General features: G+C 36.8%; 1 protein-coding gene across 1 annotated transcript in view; it reads left to right on the top strand.

Moving 5' to 3' along the window:
• Positions 1-25,806, top strand: part of LOC140679259 (semaphorin-4C-like) — a 391,991-nt gene that overhangs the window by 219,521 nt on the left and 146,664 nt on the right. Inside the window, exon 3 of the mRNA XM_072914311.1 lies at positions 8,453-8,649. Coding sequence (XP_072770412.1) covers positions 8,526-8,649 — 124 coding nt within the window. The 5' untranslated portion in view covers positions 8,453-8,525. The remainder of the gene's footprint in view (positions 1-8,452; positions 8,650-25,806) is intronic.

Here is a 25,806-nt window from a genome sequence, read left to right on the forward strand (position 1 = left end):
TAACATAATAGTGAGAGTCCAGTCCATAGTGGATCTAACATAATAGTCAGAGTCCAGTCCATAGTGGATCTAACATAATAGTGAGAGTCCAGTCCATAGTGGATCTAACATAATAATGAGAGTACAGTCCATAGTGGATCTAACATAATAGTGAGAGTCCAGTACATAGTGGATCTAACATAATAGTGAGAGTCCAGTCCATAGTGGATCTAACATAATAGTGAGAGTCCAGTCCATAGTGGATCTAACATAATAGTGAGAGTCCAGTCCATAGTGGATCTAACATAATCAGCAACGCAGAGACGTCCCCAACTGTTCCACCCTGGGCCCCGACTTCGGACAGCTAGCGCCTCATCTGTGGTCACTGAATCTGTGCCCCCCCCACGAAAGAAAGTTGCAGATTAGAAAAGAGACGGCAGATCAACTGGTCTATCCATCTATCTAAAAGGGGGGTCTATTCAAAGGCTAGAGTATACAAATGAGTTTTAAGATGGGACTTAAATGCTTCTACTTTAAAGACTCTTAAGTAAAACGTTGAAAGCACGTATTGCTCTTCTCCACGAGCAGCGGGGTCTCGTGACAAGCCCCCCCATTCCAAAGCACTTACAGGCTGGATGCATATTGAAAACCACCAAAAAGAATCGACAGGAGAAAGTTTGTATTTCCAAACAAATTGTATTTGCTTAGCATTATTTTTGGATGGCATGTCAAACAATACACGCAATTTTGAAGACGACTGCACCAGCACGGTGACGATCATCTCGCCATGCAATTGTTTTTTTACCACAACGTAGCCGCCGCACCCTTGACACATTCATTAGGTATAAAGCTGTTCATTTAGAGCTTATTGCGATTGGATTGTCCTTGCCTCAACATTCGGCGTGGAAGCCATTGCCAGCACAATTAACTTTGATAACGCAGCCCCGCTTTAATATACTGCAGCTGAATTGGCTCGACAAGAGTGCGGTGATAAGCAGTTTCGCCGCTTTTTGAGTGGCAAACGCGTTTATTATCGCTGACTTTTATTATTGCTGAGAGTAAAGGGGGGGGGGGGGGGGGGGCACGGAACCTTCCTGCACAACCCGCAGTCAAAGGTCATTAAAATGTGTATGTTAGGCAGACACACTCGCATATAGACGAGCAGGATTTTGGAGTTTGATTACTATTTAGTGATCTACTTACGTGCTGTTTATTGGAATGAACAAAATGATTAAAACTAGGGTTGAAGGATTTGATTTTAAGTGTAATGTGCGCGGGGGGGGGGGGGGGGTGCAGTTTGTCATGGAATGAATCAATTCTTCACCAATAGTGCTCTCAATTGCTCTGTTTATTGCTATTCTGAATGTTGCTGGGTCGGGTTTGGTTTTGGAATTGGATTGCATCATTATGGTATTGTTGTGTATTGTTTTGTTGTATTGATTAATAAATTCTTAAAAAAATAAAACAATTATTTATATATATAGTACCGGGCCACAGCCTGGTGGTTGGGGACCACTGAACTATATGATTTGCCTGAGAAGCTGGACAGGACAAAAAAATAAAAAAATATAAAAAATGCCTACATGAAAATAACACTTTTTTTTTTTTTTTTTTTTTTAGCTTTTTTTAGCTTTTTTTTTACTAAATAGACAAAAATCAAAATGAGGCCCACGTATCATGCTTTCACTTTTCAATATGCAGTCCTCATGTAAAGGTTTTGACACCACAGCGGGTTGACCGAAAAAAATAATAAAAAAATGCCGATATGTATAATAATAACCCTTTTTTTATTTTTGTTTTATTTTTATTTTTTTTAGATTTTTTTACTAAATAGACAAAAATCAAAATGAGGCCCACCTATCATGCTTTCACTTTTCAATATGCAGTCCTTAGTGTAAAGGTTTCGACACCACAACTGGTTGACAAAAAAAAAAAAAAAAGACAAAATGCCTAAAAACAATTTTTATTTTTTTTTATTTTATTTTTATATTTTTAAGCTTTTTTTTACTAAATAGACAAAAATCTAAATGAAGCCCACCAGTCATGCTTTCACTTTTCAATATGCAGTCCTTGGTGTTAAGGTTTCGACACCACAACTGGTTGACAAAAAAAAAAAAAAAAGACAAGAAAAGACAAAATGCCTAAATGTATAATAACAGTATTTATTTTTTATTTTTATTTTTTTAAATTTTGCTTTTTTTACTAAATAGACAAAAATCAAAATGAAACCCACCTATCATGCTTTCACTTTTCAATATGCAGTCCTCGGTGTAAAGGTTTTGACACCACAACTGGTTGACAGAAAAATTTTTATAATAATAATGCCGACATGTATAATAATAACACTATTTTTTTTAATTCTTTTTTATTTAGATTTTTTTACTAAATAGACAAAAATCTAAATGAGGCCCACCTATCATGCTTTCACTTTTCAATATGCAGTCCTCGGTGTAAAGGTTTCGACACCACAACTGGTTGACAAAAAAAAAAAAGACAAAAGGCCTAAATGTATAATAACACAATTTTTAGTTTTTTTAATTTTATTTTTATATTTTTAAGCTTTTTTTTACTAAATAGACAAAAATCTAAATTAAGCCCACCAGTCATGCTTTCACTTTTCAATATGCAGTCCTTGGTGTAAAGGTTTCGACACCACAACTGGTTAACAAAAAAAAAAAAAAAAGACAAAATGCCTAAATGTATAATAACAGTATTTATTTTTTATTTATTTTTTTTAATTTTTAGCTTTTTTTTTTTTTTAGCTTTTTTTACTAAATAGACAAAAATCTAAATGAAACCCTCCTATCATGCTTTCACTTTTCAATATGCAGTCCTCGTTGTAAAGGTTTCGACACCACAGCTGGTTGACAAAAAGAAAAAAAAAAAATAGACAAAATGCCTACATATATAATAATAACACTATTTTTTATTTATTTGTTTTTTTAGCTTCTTTTTTTTCAGCTTTTTTTACTAAATAGACAAAAATCAAAATGAAGCCCACCTCTCATGCTTTCACTTTTCAATATGCAGTCCTCGGTGTAAAGTTTTTGACACCACAGCTGGTTAACAAAAAAAAGACAAAAAAAAAAAAAATAGACAAAATGCCTACATGTATAACACTATTTTTTTAATTTTTTTGTAATTTGTTTGTTTTTTTTAGCTTTTTTTACTAAATAGACAAAAATCAAAATGAAGCCCACCTATCATGCTTTCACTTTTCAATATGCAGTCCTCAGTGTAAAGGTTTAGACACCACAACTGGTTGACAAAAAAAAAAAAAAAAAAAAGACAAAATGCCTACATGTATAATAACACTATTTTATTTATTTATTTATTTATTTTTAGCTTTTTTTTTACTAAATAGACAAAAATCAAAATGAAGCCCATCTATCATGCTTTCACTTTTCAATATGCAGTCCTCGGGGTAAAGGTTTCGACACCACAACTGGTTGACAAAAAAAAAAGGAAAAACAAGACAAAATGCCTACATGTATCATAACACTGTTTTATTTTTTATTTTATTTTATTTTTAGCTTTTTTTTACTAAAAAGACAAAAAATCAAAATGAAGCCCACCTATCATGCTTTCACTTTTCAATATGCAGTCCTCGGTGTAAAGGTTTCGACACCACAGCTGGTTGACAAAAAGAAAAAAAAAAAATAGACAAAATGCCTACATATATAATAATAACACTATTTTTTATTTATTTGTTTTTTTAGCTTCTTTTTTTTCAGCTTTTTTTACTAAATAGACAAAAATCAAAATGAAGCCCACCTCTCATGCTTTCACTTTTCAATATGCAGTCCTCGGTGTAAAGTTTTTGACACCACAGCTGGTTAACAAAAAAAAGACAAAAAAAAAAAAATAGACAAAATGCCTACATGTATAACACTATTTTTTTAATTTTTTTGTAATTTGTTTGTTTTTTTTAGCTTTTTTTACTAAATAGACAAAAATCAAAATGAAGCCCACCTATCATGCTTTCACTTTTCAATATGCAGTCCTCAGTGTAAAGGTTTAGACACCACAACTGGTTGACAAAAAAAAAAAAAAAAAAAAGACAAAATGCCTACATGTATAATAACACTATTTTATTTATTTATTTATTTATTTTTAGCTTTTTTTTTACTAAATAGACAAAAATCAAAATGAAGCCCATCTATCATGCTTTCACTTTTCAATATGCAGTCCTCGGGGTAAAGGTTTCGACACCACAACTGGTTGACAAAAAAAAAAGGAAAAACAAGACAAAATGCCTACATGTATCATAACACTGTTTTATTTTTTATTTTATTTTATTTTTAGCTTTTTTTTACTAAAAAGACAAAAAATCAAAATGAAGCCCACCTATCATGCTTTCACTTTTCAATATGCAGTCCTCGGTGTAAAGGTTTCGACACCACAACTGGTTGACAGAAAAAAAAAAGAAAAAAATGCCGACATGTATAATAATAACACTATTTTTATTTTTGTTTTATTTTTATTTTTTAGATTTTTTTACTAAAAAGACAAAAATCAAAATGAAGCCCACATATCATGCTTTCACTTTTCAATATGCAGTCCTCGGTGTAAAGGTTTCAACACCACAACTGGTTGACCAAAAAAAAAAAAAAAAAAAAAAGACAAAATGCCTACATGTATAATAACACTATTTTTTTTTTAATTTTTATTTTATTTTTTTTTAAGCTTTTTTTACTAAATAGACAAAAATCTAAATGAAGCCCGCCAGTCATGCTTTCACTTTTCAATATGCAGTCCTTGGTGTAAAGGTTTCGACACCACAACTGGTTGACAAAAAAAAAAAAAAAAAAAAAAGACAAAATGCCTACATGTATAATAACCCAATTTTTTTTTTTTTTTTTTTTTTTTTTTTTTTTTTTTAAGCTTTTTTTACTAAATAGACAAAAATCTAAATGAAGCCCACCAGTCATGCTTTCACTTTTCAATATGCAGTCCTTGGTGTAAAAGTTCCGACACCACAACTGGTTGACAAAGAAAAGACAAAATGCCTAAATGTATAATAACACAATTTTTATTTTTTTTAATTTTATTTTTATATTTTTAAGCTTTTTTTTACTAAATAGACAAAAATCTAAATGAAGCCCACCAGTCATGCTTTCACTTTTCAATATGCAGTCCTTGGTGTTAAGGTTTTGACACCACAACTGGTTGACAAAAAAAAAAAAAAAAGACAAAAAAAGACAAAATGCCTAAATGTATAATAACAGTATTTATTTATTTTTTTTAAATTTTGCTTTTTTTTACTAAATAGACAAAAATCAAAATGAAGCCCACCTATCATGCTTTCACTTTTCAATATGCAGTCCTCGGTGTAAAGGTTTCGACACCACAACTGGTTGACAAAAAAAAAAAAAAAGACAAAATGCCTACAGGTATAATAACATTATTTATTTTATTTTATTTTTTTAAGCTTTTTTAAGCTTTTTTTTTACTAAATAGAAGAAAATCAAAATGAAGCCCACCTATCATGCTTTCACTTTTCAATATGCAGTCCTCGGTGTAAAGGTTTCGACGCCACAACTGGTTGCCAAAAAAAAATTACTAAAAGACAAAATGCCTACATGTATAATAACACCATTTTTATTTTTTATTATTATTATTTATTTTTTTTAATTAAATTTTTTTAGCTTTTTTTACTAAGTAGACGAAAATCAAAATGAAACCCACCTATCATGCTATCACTTTTCAATATGCAGTCCTCGGTGTAAAGGTTTCGACACCACAACTGGTTAACAAAAAAAAGACAAAAAAAAAATAGACAAAATGCCTACATGTATAACACTATTTTTTTTATTTTTTTTATTTTTATTTTTTTTAGCTTTTTTTACTAAATAGACAAAAATCTAAATGAAGCCCACCAGTCATGCTTTCACTTTTCAATATGCAGTCCTTGGTGTAAAGGTTTCGACACCACAACTGGTTGACAAAAAAAAGACAAAATGCCTAAATGTATAATAACACTATTTATTTTTGATTTTTTTGATTTAAAAAAAAAAAATTTTTGCTTTTTTTTTTTTAGCTTTTTTTACTAAATAGACAAAAATCAAAATGAAGCCCACCTATCATGCTTTCACTTTTCAACATGCAGTCCTCGGGGTAAAGGTTTCGACACCACAACTGGTTGACAAAAAAAAAAAAAGACAAAATGCCTACATGTATGATAACAAAAAAAATGGGTTTTTTTTAGCTTATTTTACTACATAGACAAAAATCAAAATGAAGCCCACATATCATGCTTTCACTTTTCAATATGCAGTCCTTGGTGTAAAGGTTTCAACACCACAACTGGTTGACAAAAAAAAAAAAAGACAAAATGCCTAAATGTATAATAACACAATTTTTATTTTTTTTAATTTTATTTTTATATTTGTAAGCTTTTTTTTACTAAATAGACACAAATCTAAATGAAGCCCATCAGTCATGCTTTCACTTTTCAATATGCAGTCCTTGGTGTAAAGGTTTCGACACCACAACTGGTTAACAAAAAAAAAAAAAAGACAAAATGCCTAAATGTATAATAACAGTATTTATTTTTTTTTTAATTTTTTTTATTTTTAGCTTTTTTTTTTTTTTAGCTTTTTTTACTAAATAGACAAAAATCTAAATGAAACCCTCCTATCATGCTTTCACTTTTCAATATGCAGTCCTCGTTGTAAAAGTTTCGACACCACAGCTGGTTGACAAAAAGAAAAAGAAAAAATAGACAAAATGCCTACATATATAATAATAACACTATTTTTTATTTATTTGTTTTTTTAGCTTCTTTTTTTTTCAGCTTTTTTTACTAAATAGACAAAAATCAAAATGAAGCCCACCTCTCATGCTTTCACTTTTCAATATGCAGTCCTCGGTGTAAAGTTTTTGACACCACAGCTGGTTAACAAAAAAAAAGACAAAAAAAAAAAATAGACAAAATGCCTACATGTATAACACTATTTTTTTAAATTTTTTATAATTTTTTTTTTTTTTTAGCTTTTTTTACTAAATAGACAAAAATCAAAATGAAGCCCACCTATCATGCTTTCACTTTTCAATATGCAGTCCTCAGTGTAAAGGTTTCGACACCACAACTGGTTGACAAAAAAAAAAAAAAAAAAAAAAAGACAAAATGCCTACATGTATTATAACACTATTTTATTTTTTTATTTTTTTATTTTTAGCTTTTTTTTACTAAATAGAATAAAATCAAAATGAAGCCCACCTATCATGCTTTCACTTTTCAATATGCAGTCCTCGGTGTAAAGGTTTCGACACCACAACTGGTTGACAAAAAAAAAAAAAAAAGACAAAATGCCTAAATGTATAATAACACTATTTATTTTTTTATTTTTTTTTAGCTTTTTTTTTTAGCTTTTTTTACTAAATAGACAAAAATGAAAATGAAGCCCACCTATCATGCTTTCACTTTTCAATATGCAGTCCTCGGTGTAAAGGTTTCGACACCACAACTGGTTGACCAAAAAAAAAAAAAAAAGACAAAATGCCTACATGTATAATAACACAATTTTTTTTTTTTTTTTTTTTTTTTTTTAAGCTTTTTTTACTAAATAGACAAAAATCTAAATGAAGCCCACCTATCATGCTTTCACTTTTCAATATGCAGTCCTTGGTGTAAAGGTTTCGACACCACAACTGGTTGACAAAAAAAAAAAAAAAAGACAAAATGCCTAAATGTATAATAACACTATTTATTTTTTTATTTTTTTTATTTAAAAAAAAAAAATGTTTAGCTTTTTTTTTAAAGCTTTTTTTACTAAATGGACAAAAATCAAAATGAAGCCCACCTATCATGCTTTCACTTTTCAATATGCAGTCCTCGGGGTAAAGGTTTCGACACCACAACTGGTTGACAAAAAAAAAAAAAAAAGAGACAAAATGCCTAAATGTATAATAACACTTTTTATTTTTTTATTTTATTTATTTATTTTTTAGCTTTTTTTTTAGCCTCGGTGTAAAGGTTTCGACACCACAACCGGTTGACATCCGGACAGCATCTGTGTCAAGATATTGGGGTCTTTTTTAACCTTAATTTAAATCATGCACCTGCGATGAGGTGGCGACTTGTCCAGGGTCTACCCCGCCTTCCGCCTGAACGCAGCTGGGATAGGCTCCAGCACCCCCCACCACCCTGAGCCGTAGAAAAATGGATGGACGGATGGATAAATTATGCACTTTACTTATTTAAAGTTGCAGAAGTTTGTTTTATTCCAAATGTTGGCTGCATATTTATGCTCATTCTCGGCCAATCTGCTCAGGGACGTTGAGTTTGTTGGCAGGTTTGACTTGTGCAAACACACACAAGCGAATAGTCAGAGTGGAGCAATAAAGCTACGTAACACATTTTTGGTATTCCAATATATTATTCCTCCAGAATAAGTTGGCCGTGGTTTCTCCCAAACAACCAAGACAATGAAGACCATTAATTGCTGACAGTTTTTTTTCCTTCTCTCAGCAGGTTGACAGGTCGTCCTTTCTGATCACCTGCTTGAGCGCTCGTTCCATCGATCGCGCGACACCTCCACCGAATGGGAGTTTGCATCGGAGCCATGGGCGGGGTGGAGGTCCTGCTCCTCGTGTTCCTATTCGGATCGGAAACGTCACTGGCTCTCAACTGGAACCCGGTACCACGCAAGACCGTGCGATATCAGGGTAAGTGTGATCGTGAGACAGTATCGTAATTCAAGGCACATTTAAACTTTGCTATGTATTAGGGCTGGGGGTGATATATGGAATATACTCGGTATATCGCGGGTTAGTCTCTGTGCGATATAGAAAATGACTATATCGTGATATTCCAGTATACATTCTCACGCAGTTGCTTTTAGCTGCGGGGCATTACACTTGTCAGGTTCAAACACTGATGACATCTATTAATCAGACAAGAAGCAAGGAATCATGCAGAGACAGAGTTCAATTTAGCTCATGAGGAGAATGCATGGAGCTGCACCTTTAGTCACAGTCTCGCCCTACGCTCTAAGGTTCAGCTCCCGCGTCCTTATTCAGAGTTCCATAGTCAACATCACTGAGGCCGCCTCTAAAAGGAGTGGTCACATATGTTATGCAAAGCAGGTCCAGGACGCACAGTACGTGACGGAATGTGCTGGGGGCCTTGTGATTTCGCCTTGTCCCCGCTTCGTCTGCGTGTTGTGATCTTATCTTCGTTGAGGTCCTTGAAGTCCTTGACTGATAGCGGGCTAAAACAAAGACAACATCTGTGGCTGAGGCCACCCCTCAGACAAGAAGTTTTGTCCTTGCATAGATTAGAAAAGTCTAACTTGAGCACAATAGCTAATAACTAAAGCAACGGACCCCAAGCACACCAAAGTTAGACACTAACACACTACAGGCTCTTCTCACTCTCTATCTTGTCTCTCCTTCTCACAGAGACATAAAACAAGCGCACCTTCTTACATACGTCACATACTGTCGCGCTTGACACGTCATACGTCCTCGCGGGGGTTAGCTGTGGTGCTAGCAGTGCGGTGCGAGTGGTAATACGAGAGAAAGAAGGTGCGAATCTGGTAACAAATGAACGAAGAATTAATTAAAAACAGCAGGGGGTCAATCGTCCGGCAGTGGTTTGGCTTCAAGCGGGAAGATATTGAACAGACAACTGTAATATGTCAAGACTGCGGCAAAAGCGTTGCTACAAAAAGTAGCATTACTGCTAATTTGTAGCATCATTTGAAAAGTCACCCGCTAGAGAATGAAGAGGGTTTGAAACTCCGCATGTCAACATCTCCGGCCGGCATACTTGCCAACCTTGAGACCTCCGAATTTGGGAGATGGGAGGGCGGGGGGGTTGGGGCAGCCAGGTTTGGTGGTAGCGGGGGGTGGGGGGGTATATTGTAGCATCCCGGAAGAGTTAGTGCTGCAAGGGCTTCTGGGCATTTGTTCTGTTGTGTTTATGTTGTGTTACAGTGCGGATGGGCAGAGCAGAAAAGAAAAGAAATGGCAGATCAACTGGTCTAAAAAGGGGGTCTATTTAACGGCTAATGTATACAAATGAGTTTTAAGATGGGACTTAAATGCTTCTACTGAGGTAGCATCTCTAACTGTTACCAGGAGAGCATTCCATAGTACTGGAGCCCCAATAGAAAACGCTCTAAAGCCTGCAGACTTTTTTGGGGGGCTCTGGGAATCACTAATAAGCCGGAGTTCTTTGAACGCAGATTTCTTGCCGGGACATATGATACAATGCAATCAGCAAGATAGGATGGCGCTAGACCGTGTAGTATTTTATACGCATACTTGCCAACCCTCCCGAATTTTCCGGGAGACTCCCGAAATTCAGCGCCTCACCCGAAAACCTCCCGGGACAAATATTCTCCCGAAAATCTCCCGATTTTTAGCCGGAGCTGGAGGCCACGCCCCCTCCAGCCTTTTTTCACGACGGGAGGACAACAGGGTGACAAGAACTAAATCATCCAGACTAGAGATAAATTGTATTATTATGTTTATCTTACCTAAAAATAAATATATTTATTAATTAAATGTAAAAAAAAAACTAAATACATTTTTACTATATTTTGCTAAAAACATCAAAATTAATTGTATTTTTATTTGTATTTTTTCTGACTCCTTATTACATCCAGCCATAGAATTATACCGGTACATTAAAATAAACATATTTGAAATAATTCATTTTAAATTATCATTATAATTCATTTAAAATGACCATATTTAATTATTAATATAATTGCTTGTTTATCAACAACTTTAGCATTTTATTCATTACATTTTGAAGCTCTCAGAAGCCAAGTTATGTTATATTCATGTTATATTTATGCAAGTTTGAAGTATCAATGATCCAAACACAGTTTTGTTTGCATATTTTCAGGATGTAGATATATATATATATATATATATATATATATATATATATATATATATATATATATATATATATATATATGAAATACTTGACTTGGTGAATTCTAGCTGTCAATATACTCCTCCCCTCTTAACCACGCCACCCCCCCTCACACCTCCCTAAATCGGAGGTCTCAAGGTTGGCAAGTATGTTTATACATAAGTAGTAAAACCTTAAAGTCACATCTTATGTGCACAGGAAGCCAGTGCAGGTGAGCCAGTATAGGTATGTTTAGGTATATACAGTATAGCAGTGACGTGCGGTGAGGTTGATGGCTGGTGAGGCACTGACTTCATCACAGTCAGATTTACAAACATATGAACCCTAAAGAGTATCTTATTCACCATTTGATTGGCAGCAGTTAACGGGTTATGTTTAAAAGCTCATACCAGCATTCTTCCCTGCTTGGCACTCAGCATCAAGGGTTGGAATTGGGGGTTAAATCACCAAAAATGATTCCCGGGCGCAGCGCCGCTGCTGCCCACTGCTCCCCTCACCTCCCAGGGGGTGATCAAGGGGATGGGTCAAATGCAGAGGACAAATTTCATTACACCTAGTGTGTGTGTGACAATCATTGGTACTTTAACTTAACTTTAACTTTACACATACAAACTGTAGCACACAAAAAAAGCACATTTAATAAAAAAAAAACGTTATTATGGTCTTACCTTTACTTAGAAATTAAGTCCATGCGCCGCAACTAAAGCCCTCACTTAAACGTTCCACGTGCAAGATTGAATCTATTTAAAAAAGTGTAACCGAGGGTTTATAAATGTCGCCTATACTGTATGAAACTACAAAATAACAAACACGGAGGCTCCAGTTTACACGAGGACCACTTTCTTTCAAAAACCTCCGCAACGTGACATCACTTCCGCTCTTAGCCCCTTCAAAATAAGAGCTCAAGGCATATACTGTATAACAGCGCATAACAGGAACTTAACATCACAAAGAGGAAAGCCCATGAAAATAGGTTACAAAAGTTATTTAATAAGAAGCCAAAAAGTGCAAAAACAATAATGTTCATGTTGGAGGAGTTGTGAATTAGGTACACCTGCAGTCTGCAGGTGTACCTAATGTTGTGTCCCTGCAGTCATTCACAACTCCTCCGACACGAACATTATTGTTTTTGCACTTTTTGGCTTCTTATGAAATAACTTTTTTAAATAGATTCAATCTTGCACGTGGAAAGTTTAAGTGTGGGCTTTAGTTGATATAACACTACCGTCAGGGGTTGCAATCTATGCCGGGGGTGCAGGAGGCGGGATTACTGCGAGCCTCAGCCAGTGCGTCTTTTGCAGCCGTTTTATGATCGCTCAGCACAAGAAATACGTTACACACATACAGTTGTTGACAAAATACACTGTACATTATATACCTCAGCTAACTAAACTATGGAAATGTATAATATAATTCATATAGCAATACAGTCTCACTGCACAGCAGGCCAGCAGTTAGCCGAGTCCGGAATCCATGTTGAGGCACTGAATGACGTGCCTCAACTGGCTGCTGATCACCGCACCGTCTCTTCTCAGTATTTGAACGGCAAATGTGAAAATTCAGCGATTTTGAATAAAAATAATCTAAAACTGGTGAAGTTAAATGGAAAATAACTTTATAGTATAATCACTGGATACATAATACATACATAATAATTTTTTTTTTTTCTTTTTACATTTTTTTTCTTTCCATGATGGCAGGTGAGGCCCCGCCTCACCTGCCTCTAGTGACTGCACGTCACTGCAGTATAGGTATGTTTATATGTATATAAAGGTATATACAGTATAGGTATGTTTATAAATATATAAAGGTATATACAGTATAGGCGTAATATGATCAAGCTTTATTGTGTATGACATGCAAAATTACCAAAAAAAAGTGTAGTTCCCCTTTAAGATCCGTGGTCTAACCCACCCTCTGATTGATTGACTGGCTGATTAAGAAGTGTGTCCCGGACAAACGAGAGGCTCAGAAAAACCTCCTTGAGATGATGAAAATGATGTATCTCAATTCATTCATTCTGTGACAAGTCAAGGAGGATTCTCCATTATATTGATATCGGATGATGTCAGACTCATGCTGAGACTGACGCTGACCCTCAGTGAAATATTTTGTCAGTCTAATCCTGCTGCTAAACTGCATTTGCACTCTTTTTTTTTATCTCTGTCTTCCACTGCAGCCATGCCTGCCTTTCTTTCTTCAACAATGCCAATTGTTGCAGGCGGGTTTAGAAATAGTGCATGTTTTAATCCATCAAAGGGGAAGCGCTGCATTCTCTTACTCGGGGATTAGGGAAATACTTATTTTTTTCCTAACCTCGCTATCATTTATCGTATTTTTCATCTTATTTCTATCTCTTGCTCTCCATCCTCCCATTTTTTTAAATATTTATCTTTCTCCTCCACTTTTTTGTTGTGTCCTTATTGAATGACCTTAAAAATACTCCTATGACATTTTCACTGAGATCTCCCAATTTCTGCAGCTCTCAAGGAGAATTGCATGCATGTATTGAGTGAGGGAGTGGGGGATATTTCACAAGCTTCTTTTTCATGCTGGTATCATTCATCCACACCTGTTAACTATTACTGCATTAAATTGGTTGAAACCATTAAAAAAAAATGCATCTAAACACCTTAAACCAATCATGTTGACTCGATTCAACTGGAAACCAGATCCTCCTTGCATGTAAATTAAGGCTGAAACGACGCGTCGACGTAGTCGACGTCATCGGTTACGTAAATACGTCGACGCCGTTTTTGTGCGTCAGCGCGTCGCATATTTACGTCACTCTACTTTACTGTCATGGCGGAGCGCAAAGCAGACGATGCGAGCGAGGGGAAAAAAGCACGCCAAAAGTCGTCAAAAGTGTGGGAGTATTTCAATAAACGGCCTAATAATGTTGTTGTATGCACACTGTGTCGAGCGGAAATGGCCTATCATAGCAGCACAACGGCTATGAACGAACATTTGAAAAGAAAACCCCCGACAGCGTTCTTGCCATCACCATCAACAAGTCAATCGTCCGCATGCGTATACGTTGTCATCATTACACAAAAACATGAATGTGTCATTTGTATCTGCGTTGTAAATTCATAAACTAAAGCACCGTTTCGCTCTGAGAGGCGCGTTTGGCGTGCCTGTTCAGTGTTTACAAAGACGCGCTCCTCTTTAACGCTGTGGAGAGGCGGCGGCGGCGAGCGAGCGGCGAGGCGGGGCGCGCCGGGAGCGACGCCGGGAGCGACGCCGCAATCGTGCCCAGGTGCGCGATCCGCGCAGTTGGAAGAGAAAAGACTGTGTGTAAAATTAAAAGATTGTAAACCTGGCAAAGCCGTCTGGCGTTCAGTCTGTCGGTCCTGAAAGAACCCCACGGCACAAGACGTGTCACAAACGCTAACGTTAATTGGTTGTGCAAATACCTTTTACAACATTAACAGTTACATATACTATGTACAAACGAACAATTAACTTTCACTTTAATCATACTATTATTGTTGTGTTATTAAGCAAAATAAGCAATACTTTTACTTTTGTTGAAATGTTTACACTGTACACTTTTTTGTATTGGATGTTTAGCTTTATTTTTGCACATTTTAGCAAATAAGCAATACTTTTACTTTTGTTGAAATGTTTACACTTGTTACAGAATATTTCCGTTTTGCACTTTTTTGTATTGGATGTTTATCTTTATTTTTGCACATTTTAAAGCAAAATAAGCAATACTTTTACTTTTGAAATGCTTATACTATTCCAGAATATTAAGATTTGCACTGGATGTTTACTTTTATATTTGCACATTAAAAAGCAAATGAGCTACTTTTAATTTTGTTAAATGTTAAAAGTTTTAAATGTTTACATTGTTACAGAATATTTTGTCATGTTGTTGTCAATGTTGACTGACTAGTGGCCATACTTTTTTTTTTGTAAATAAAAGCCATGCCTTTTGAAAAAACTGGCCTACATTTATTTTTTCCTCTTCATTTTAAATTTTAAAAAAAATCGGTAAAAGGAAAAATAATCTATAGATTAATCGAAAAAATAATCTATAGATTAACCGATTAATCGAAAAAAATAATCTATAGATTAATCGATAGAAAAATAATCGTTAGCTGCAGCCCTAATGTAAATACAAACCCCGTTTCCATATGAGTTGGGAAATTGTGTTAGATGTAAATATAAACGGAATACAATGATTTGCAAATCATTTTCAACCCATATTCAGTTGAATATGCTACAAAGACAACATATTTGATGTTCAAACTGATAAACTTTTTTTTTTTTTTGCAAATAATCATTAACTTTAGAATTTGATGCCAGCAACACGTGACAAAGAAGTTGGGAAAGGTGGCAATAAATACTGATAAAGTTGAGGAATGCTCATCAAACACTTATTTGGAACATCCCACAGGTGTGCAGGCTAATTGGGAACAGGTGGGTGCCATGATTGGGTATAAAAACAGCTTCCCAAAAAATTCACAAGAAAGGATGGGGGCGAGGTACACCCCTTTGTCCACAACTGCGTGAGCAAATAGTCAAACAGTTTAAGAACAACGTTTCTGTCACGTTCAAACACTGAGGACATCTATTAAACAAGACAAAAGGCAAGGAATCAAACAGAGACAGAATTCAATTTGGACTCAACATTGAGGAGAGACATGGCCACTGCACTCTCTGTACAGTCCTGCACCACGCTCTGACCAAGAAGGTTTTCGTCTCCTCTTTATTACAATATTCAATGTTCACGCACCAACACATGTCTCAGCAGGAATGGGGAGTATGTAAAACAGTCATTGTTTTCGGTCGCTTTGAAGACCAAGAAGTGGGATTTCTCGGGCTCGGGCTCTTCCTGGATCCAGCTGGGGCAGGTGTTGGAGGACAATGGATAACCCCTCCCGTCTCCTGGCCACAGTTGCTTCAAAAGGGCAGCGGGTCGTAAATAGCGTTGACTTCAAAGAGAGTTCGTTTAACACTTCAAAGAGAGTTCCTCTGGAAGTTGAGCAGATCCTGCCATCTGTCCGTGTTGAAATCACAGTGGAGTTTTACGAGCCTTCTTCCTCTTGTTAGGACTCGAAAGACAGCATTCATAATACAACGTTTCTTTTGTGATAACTTACAAACAATTATTCCAACAGTTTCTCAAAGTGCAATTGCAAGAAATTTAGGGATTTCAACATCTACGGTCCATAATATCATCAAAAGGTTCTGAAAATCTGGAGAAATCACTCCACGTAAGCGGCATGGCCAGAAACCAACATTGAATGACCGTGACCTTCGATCCGCACTGTATCAAAAACCGACATCAATCTCTAAAGGATATCACCACATGGGCTAAGGAACACTTCAGAAAACCACTGTCACTAAATACAGTTGGTCGCTACATCTGTAAATGCAAGTTAAAGCTCTACTATGCAAAGCGAAATCCATTTATCAACAACACCCAGAAACGCCGCCGGCTTCTCTGGGCCCGAGATCATCTAAGATGGACTCATGCAAAGTGGAAAAGTGTTCTGTGGTCTGACGAATCCACATTTCAAATTGTTTTTGGAAATATTCGACATCGTGTCATCCGGACCAAAGGGGAAGCGAACCATCCAGACTGTTATCGACGCAAAGTTCAAAAGCCAGCATCTGTGATGGTATGGGGGTGCATTAGTGCCCTTACACATCTGTGAAGGCACCATTAATGCTGAAAGGTACATACAGGTTTTGGAACAACATATGCTGCCATCTAAGCGTTGTCTTTTTCATGGACGCCCCTGCTTATTTCAGCAAGACAATGCCAAGCCACATTCAGCACGTGCTACAACAGCGTGGCTTCGTAAAAAAAAGAGTGCGGGTACTTTCCTGGCTCCGCCTGCAGTCCAGACCTGTCTCCCATCTAAAATGTGTGGCGCATTATGAAGCGTAAAATACGACAGCGGAGACCCCGGACTGTTGAACGACTGAAGCTCTACATAAAACAAGAATAGGGAAAGAATTCCACTTTCAAAGCTTCAACAATTAGTTTCCTCAGTTCCCAATCGTTTATTGAGTGTTGTTAAAAGGAAAGGCCATGTAACACAGTGGTGAACATGCCCTTTCCCAACTACTTTGGCACGTGTTGCAGCCATGAAATTCTAAGTTAATTATTATTTGCACAAAAAAAAATAAAGTTTATGAGTTTGAACATCAAATATGTTGTCTTTGTAGTGCATTTAATTGAATATAATAATAAAAATAATAATAATAACTGGGATTTATATAGCGCTTTACTAAGTACCCAAAGTCGCTTTACATGTAGAACCCATCAATCATTCACACCTGGTGGTGGTAAGCTACTTTTATAGCCACAGCTGCCCTGGGGTAGACTGACGGAATATGGGTTGAAAAGGATTTGCAAATCATTGTATTCCGTTTATATTTACATCTAACACAATTTCCCAACTCATATGGAAACGGGGTTTGTGTATATATATGTATATATATATATATATATATATATATATATATATATATATATATATATATATATATATATATATATATATATATATATATATATAAAAGAAATACATGAATTTCAGTGTTCATGTATTTACACATATACACACACATAACACTCCTCTACTCATTGTTGTATTTGAAAGTGCAATGCTTTGCAGCCAGTAGCACAGCCTTTGAAGGAGCATAGGTATGGGCAGCATCTGTGAAATTTAATTTGCTTAACTTCTTACTCGTCGTCGCCATGACTGTCTCTTCTTCGTTCTTCTGCTTCGTCTCCTTCTTGTTGTGTGTGCAGTTGTGCACTCTCCAAAAGCCGAAGATGTTATAACGTGACTGGGCCGGCACGCTGTTTATATGTAGAAAAAGCGGACGTGACGACAGGCTGTCCTCACTCAGGTCCGCATGCACCTGGAGGGGGCGTGCCTTGTTGTCCGGCTGGAAATCGGGAGAAATTCGGGAGAGGCACTGAAATTCGGGAGTCTCCTGCAACATTTGTGAGGGTTGGCAAGTATGATTATCATTATGCCGTTGACCATGATATCTCTCGTCCATTAACAAGTAAAATGTCAAGGGCGGTCACGGCAAGTTGTCGCTGCAAATGTTGGTCAATTTTTTAGGGCATTACGGCAAATGATGGCGGTCGCGGCAATTGCCGCGGTTGCCGTGGTTAAATTCGAGCCCTGCGTATGCCAGAAGCAAGCATTATATGGCACCGATTTATGACAGTGTTGGCATTGTTTATACGGCTACCATTAGTGTGACATGTAGTTTTGGTGACTAAGTATACTCCGAGGGAGTACCCCCGGAGCAAGATAAACGTTATCGACAAACGACGCTAGTGCGTTTGCACCAGAGGTGGGTAGAGTAGCCAGAAATTGTACTCAAGTAAGAGTACTGTTACTTTAGAGATGTATTACTCAATTAAAAGTAAGGAGTAGTCACGCCAATATTTACTTGAGTAAAAGTAAAAAGTATGTTGTCAAAAAAACTACTCAAGTACTGAGTAACTGATGAGTAACCTGTTCATTTAATGATGACGGCAACAAATAATGCACAAAAACATAAAAATAGCAATGAGCAAATTCAGAGCCAGGAATATCTCTTAAGCAACTAAAACAATAATATATATTAAATAATAATACATTAACATGAAAAAAATTGGGCAAATTGAGCCACAATAACTGAACAGCACCATAGGCTCAGTAGGCAGAGATTACGAAGGAAAATAACAAGTTAGCCTTTACGCAAACCATAAATTGATAGGTGTGGGCTGCACTTGATGCACTTCTGATTGGTGTTTGTATAAATGCGTGTGTGTGTGTGTGTGTGTGTGTGTGTGTGTGTGTGTGTGTGTGTGTGTGTGTGTGTGTGTGTGTGTGTGTGTGTGTGTGTGTGTGTGTGTGTGTGTGTGTCTGTCTGTGAGGCTGCAGTGCGTTAATAAATGTCCCCCCACGATGTACATTTGACAGTGATTCATAGCAGGGAAGCTAACATCAGCTTACGGTGACAGCCAAAATATCTACTATCGTTACTTACCGACATGTGCTTCCTCAAATTTGACGTTGAGTTCATGTAAGCTTAAGCTTGTTAATCATGTGACTGCCTGGCTCTGTTTGATTGGTGAAACTGAGTCAAACGTCACCAGTGACTGCATTTGATTGGTGAAGCGCAGGCATGATAGATCCTACTTTGAAGGTATGTCTTACAAACCAAAACAAACAAAGCGTGCATTAACAGATCGATAAAAATCAGTAGCGAGTAGCGAGCTGAATGTAGATAAATAGAGCGGAGTAAAAGTAGTGTTTCTTCTCTATAAATATACTCAAGTAAAAGTAAAAGTATGTTGCATTAAAACTAGGGATGTCCCGATCCGATATTTGGATCGGATCGGCTGCCGATATTTGCCAAAAATTGCGTATCGGCAAGGCATGGGAAAATGCCGATCCAGATCCAGTTTTAAAAAAAACTCCGGTCCGTGTTTTCCAACGCACCTATTTAAATAATACATTCCACTTTTCTGCTGCTCCGTAATATCCGTTCCGCATTTTCCAGCACACCTTCAACACATCCACAGGTCTGTGAATTCTCACGCAGTTGCTTTTAGCTGCTGGCATTACACTACAGGCTCTTCTCACTCTTTCCTGTGTCTCCCTCTCACAGACAGCGAGCGCACCTTCTTACATACGTCACATACTGTCACGTCATACGTCACATACGTATACGTCCTCCCCGAGCAGAGAGGTAGCAGCATGGCTAACGTTAGCTGTGATGCTAGCGCAGCCGTGCGAGCAACGCTCCCTCTAAGGTGCTCGCCTGTGCAATTACGCACTGCTCAAACGTCCTTTGCGAATAGCAAATCTATGCCACGCACAAAATCTAATAAAAAAATAAGCGCATAACAATTTTCGACACACGGACACGACAGAGAAAACAGTTTTCGTCATCATTGTTCAAATATTGTGACGTCTGTCGAGACGCTTATCTCCGTTCGGTGCCACACGCCCACACCATCAAAATGCCGAGGCAAAAATTTCCACATCAACACCGTATGAAAAAATTTGTGATTTTTTTAGTTGTGATTTTCTTCTCTGCATGAAAGTTTAAAAGTAGCATATATTAATGCAGTATGAAGAAGAATGTTTCAATGTAGACATGCAAGCCCTGAAAGAAAATTTTGAAAATCAAGACTACATTTCCTGCAAATGGGTGCATTTCTACCCTATATTTTAACTTTAGATTTATTCTCATATCAAACTCTTTTGGCTGTCTTTTTGACACTTACATCCGGCGCCCCCCTCCACACCCTGGATTATAAATAATGTAAATAATTCAATGTGATTATCTTGTGTGATGACTGTATTATGATGATAGTATACATCTGATAGTATATATCTGTATCATGAATCAATTTAAGTGGACCCCGACTTAAACAAGTTGAAAAACTTATTGGGGTGTTACCATTTAGTGGTCAATTGTACGGAATATGTACTTCACTGTGCAACCTACTAATAAAAGTCTCAATCAATCAATCAAAACACATAGAATCATCATACTGCTGTGATTATATGCATCAAGTGTTCATTCAAGGCTAAGGCAAAATATCGAGATATATATCGTGTATCGCAATATGGCCTTAAAATATCGCAATATTTAAAAAAGGCCATATCGCCCAGCCCTAGTTTCAATGATGCCATTTCTGTTTGTCATGTATAATTTTGTCTATTTTGTGTTTATCCTTGAATAAACAGGTCAGTTTCTTGTTACCAACCATTGTGTATTATTCAAACTCCCCTAATTCAGCTGGCTAGTTGTTATCAAGAGTACTAAAACCCTTTTCAACATGATTCTGACAACTAAGTAGGCTAAATAACTTTAAACTTTAATACATGCTCAGATAGGCCAGTATCGGTCAGTATCGGTATCGGATCGGAAATGCAAAAACAATATCGGTATCGGATCGGAAGTGCAAAAACCTGGATCGGGACATCCCTAATTAAAACTACTCTTAGAAGTACAATTTATCCCAAAAGTTACTCAAGTACGGAGTAAATGTAGCGCGTTACTACCCACCTCTGGTATCCACCTGACTTTGAGTAGCCAAAAATGCATAAATAAATGACAGGTTTCAGTAATAGATAAAGGAGACGGTTAGTAATTGTCTGGAATTTTATCGGAAATTATCATTACGCCGTTGACCATGATATCTCTCGTCCATTAACAAGTAAAATGTCAAGGGCGATCACGGCAAGTTGTCGGCGCAAATGTTGGTACGTTTTTTTAGGGCATCACGGCAAATGATGGCGGTCGCCGGCGATTTCCGCGGTTGCCGTGGTTATATTCGAGCCCCTGCGTATGCCAGAAGCATCTTCCAAACTCTCCCTCCGCCCCACCTGGCATCCTTCCTTATAATAAACGCTCTTTGATTTCCAACCTCAGTTTTATCTGGAACCCGAGAAACCCGAGGGAAGTCAGACCGCATCACCTCGCATCTATCGAATTTGTGATATGACACTTGAGTGCGGAGAGATTCTCGGCACAAATTGATTTACACAGGAAACAAGTGGCATTATCTTACTCATCGCTGGTCTGAAAGTGACTTATATGGATGAGGGTTATTTTTTTATTTATTTTTTTCACAGTGCACAGGATGAGTAAGGGAGCGAGTTGAAAATTTGAAAAACAAAGCTGCAAAAAAAAAAAAAAAAAGAGTGAGAGGAAAGAGTGTTGGGGGCGTTGCCAGATGGTGATGGAGTGGAAATATAATGGCAAGAAGGCATGAAAGTGAAGACAGGCGGCGAGAAAAAGAGGGCGGTCAGTTAGACGCTGCCTTAAAAGGACAAAAAGTTACGCTAGATCAGGAGTCCCCAAACTGCTTGGCATTTTCTGTCATGAGGTACTTGAATGCCCACATCATCCCCATCCTGGTGGGGATGTTCACAAGATCTTGTATGTCTTCTACAAACCCCGTTTCCATATGAGTTGGGAAATTGTGTTAGATGTAAATATAAACGGAATATTTGCAAATCCTTTTCAACCCATATTCAATTGAATGCACTACAAAGACAACATGTTTGATATTTTATTGCAAATAATAATTAACTTAGAATTTCATGGCTGCAACAAGTGCCAAAGTAGTTGGGAAAGGGCATGTTCACCACTGTGTTACATGGCCTTTCCTTTTAACAACACTCAGTAAAGGTTTGGGAACTGAGGAGACACATTTTTGAAGCTTCTCAGGTGGAATTATTTCCCATTCTTGCTTGATGTACAGCTTAAGTTGTTCAACAGTCCGGGGGTCTCCGTTGTGGTATTTTAGGCTTCATAATTCACCACACAAGGCCAGTCTAGTACCTGCACTCTTTTACTATGAAGCCACGTTGATGTAACACGTGGCTTGGCATTGTCTTGCTGAAATAAGCAGGGGCGTCCATGGTAACGTTGCTTGGATGGCAACATATGTTGCTCCAAAACCTGTATGTACCTTTCAGCATTAATGGTGCCTTCACAGATGTGTAAGTTACCGATGTCTTGGGCACTAATACACCCCCATACCATCACACATGCTGGCTTTTACACTTTGCGCCTATAACAAACCGGATGGTTCTTTTCCTCTTTGGTCCGGAGGACACGACGTCCACAGTTTCCAAAAAAACAATTTGAAATGTGGACTCGTCAGACCACAGAACACTTTTCCACTTTGTATCAGTCCATCTTGGATGAGCTCAGGCCCAGCGAAGCCGACGGCGTTTCTGGGTGTTGTTGATAAACGGTTTTCGCCTTGCATAGGAGAGTTTTAACTTGCACTTACAGATGTAGCTGTCAGAGTTTGTAGGTGCCGAACCCCAAGATGCAGAGAAGGCAGAAGGCATTGTGCAAGAAAACATGATTAAATTAAACACTTTGGCAAAAAAAACAACCAAAAGGGTAACAACAAAAGGTGCGCACAAGGCGGAGAACAAACTTGGCTATGAACTAAAATAGCACAGAGGCTAACTGTTGACAAGAAACAAAAACACTTACTGTGACACGAAGGAACTAGGACATGAGCAGAGTGAAACAAAAGTAGACAGAGCGACAACGACAAGTATTAAGACAGGTAGTAATGACAATGACAATGACAATGACAATATGGTTAAGATATATATATATATATATATATAAGAAATACTTGACTTTTAGTGAATTCTAGCTATATATATATATATATATATATATATATATATATATATATATATATATATATATATATATATATATATATGTATATGTATATATATGTATATATATATATATATATATATATATATATGTATTCATATATATATATATATATATATATATATATATATATATATATATATAAAATAAATACTTGAATTTCAGTGTTCATTTATTTACACATTTACACACACATAACACTCATCTACTCATTGTTGAGTTAAGGGTTGAATTGTCCATCCTTGTTCTATTCTCTGTCACTATTTCAGAACACACACATTATACAAATATTCATTATAAAATCAATAAGAAAACGGGAGCTCTAATTTGGGAGTCTGAATTAGGATCAGAAGTTCCTACATAAACATTGCGCACTCACGTCGCCTTTTTGTATTGATTACTGCAGCTGTGCACTGGATTCATTCACAAATACAAACTACAACTCACAAACACTTTAGAGTTAGGCTCCACCATCAGAATGTGTACTTAAACTTATAAAGATCACATGGATATTATTCAGTGAGTTGATTCACCAAAACTAACCTGTTATACAGGAGGAAAAAGCACACAGGACGTTTCAATTGTTCACAGACTGGTCGCTCTCATCAGAATGACAAGACACTTCCGGTCTGCAGGTGATAGCATTCAATTGGGAAGAAACGCCCTACTGCCCCCTACTGACCAATGTGAATACTGATAAATGTGTAATGACAGCTCCAAAAACGAATTCAAACCACAAAATAAAATAAATAAATCAACACAAAAATGTGACACATTATGGGTGGGTCACATATGCATGTACAGTAGATGGCAGTATTGTCCTGTTTAAAAGTGTCACAACATTACTGTTTACGGCAGACGAACTGCTTTACGGTAGACGAAAACTTGACTGCTGTTGTTGTGTGTTGTTGCCGCGCTGGGAGGACGTTAATGAAACTGCCTAACAATAAACACACATAAGAAACCAAGAACTCGCCCTCGATCATTAGCTGTTTATATGGTGGGAAAGCGGACGTGAGAACAGGCTGTCAACACGTCACTCAGGTCCGTATGGAGCTGGAGGGGGCGTGGCCTCCAGCTCCGCCTGAATTTCAGGAGATTTTTGGGAGAAAATTTGTCCCGGGAGGTTTTCGGGAGAGGCGCTGAATTTCGGGAGTCTCCCGGAAAATCCGGGAGGGTTGGCAAGTATGGTTTGAACATCGAATATGTTGCCTTTGTAGCATATTCAACTGAATATGGGTTGAAAATGATTTGCAAATCATTGTATTCCGTTTATATTTACATCTAACACAATTCCCCAACTCTTGTGGAAACGGGGTTTGTATTAAACGAGACAAGAAGCAAGGAATTAAACAAGAGACAGAATTACATTTGTATGTATGTATGTATGCGGCCCCCCGAGTCAAAAAGTTGGTGGACCCCTGCTCTAGATAGTCATAAAGGATCACTCTCTTTCTCTCTCTTTCTATTTCTTCCTCACCATGTCTATCTATCTAAGGATGCATCTTTGCACAGACATGCACTTTCCATGCTGTGTATCTGTAATCCCCTTTGTTATTATGAGTGTACTGCTTAGGCTGGCACTATGAAGGATTTGGAGCTCTGGGCAGAGCAGAAGGGGTGTATACCAGTTATAGTGTGTATGCCAGTTATAGTGTGTCTACCAGTTATAGTGTGTACACCAGTTATAGTGTGTATACCAGTTATAGTGTGTATACCAGTTATAGTGTGTATGCCAGTTATAGTGTGTATACCAGTTATAGTGTGTATGCCAGTTATAGTGTGTATGCCAGTTATAGTGTGTATACCAGTTATAGTGTGTATGCCAGTTATAGTGTGTACACCAGTTGTAGTGTGTATACCAGTTATAGTGTATATACCAGTTATAGTGTGTATACCAGTTATAGTGTGTATGCCAGTTATAGTGTGTTTACCGGTTATAGTGTGTACACCAGTTATAGTGTGTATACCAGTTATAGTGTGTATACCAGTTATAGTATGTATACCAGTTATAGTGTGTACACCAGTTATAGTGTGTATACCAGTTATAGTGTGTATACCAGTTATAGTGTGTACACCAGTTATAGTGTGTATACCAGTTATAGTGTGTATACTAGTTATAGTGTTTATACCAGTTATAGTGTGTACACCAGTTATAGTGCGTATACCAGTTATAGTGTGTATACCAGTTATAGTGTTTATACCAGTTATAGTGTTTATACCAGTTAAAGTGTGTATACCAGTTATAGTGTGTATACCAGTTATACTGTGTATACCAGTTATAGTGTGTATACCAGTTTTAGTGTGTACTAGTTATCGTGTGTATGCCAGTTATAGTGTGTATACCAGTTATAGTGTGTATACCAGTTATAGTGTTTATATCAGTTATAGTGTGTATACCAGTTATAGTGTGTATACAAGTTATAGTGTGTATACCAGTTTTAGTGTGTACTAGTTATAGTGTGTATGCCAGTTATAGTGTGTATACCAGTTATACTGTGTATACCAGTTATAGTGTGTATACCAGTTATAGTGTGTACACCAGTTATAGTGTGTATACCAGGTATAGTGTGTATACCAGTTATAGTGTGTATACCAGTTATAGTGTGTATACCAGTTATAGTGTGTATACAAGTTATGGTGGGTATACCAGTTATAGTGTGTATACCAGTTATAGTGTGTATACTAGTTATAGTGTGTACACCAGTTATTGTGTGTATACTGTTATAATGTGT

Source organism: Nerophis lumbriciformis, linkage group LG12 (genome assembly GCF_033978685.3).
Source record: "Nerophis lumbriciformis linkage group LG12, RoL_Nlum_v2.1, whole genome shotgun sequence".
Lineage (NCBI taxonomy): Eukaryota > Metazoa > Chordata > Actinopteri > Syngnathiformes > Syngnathidae > Nerophis > Nerophis lumbriciformis.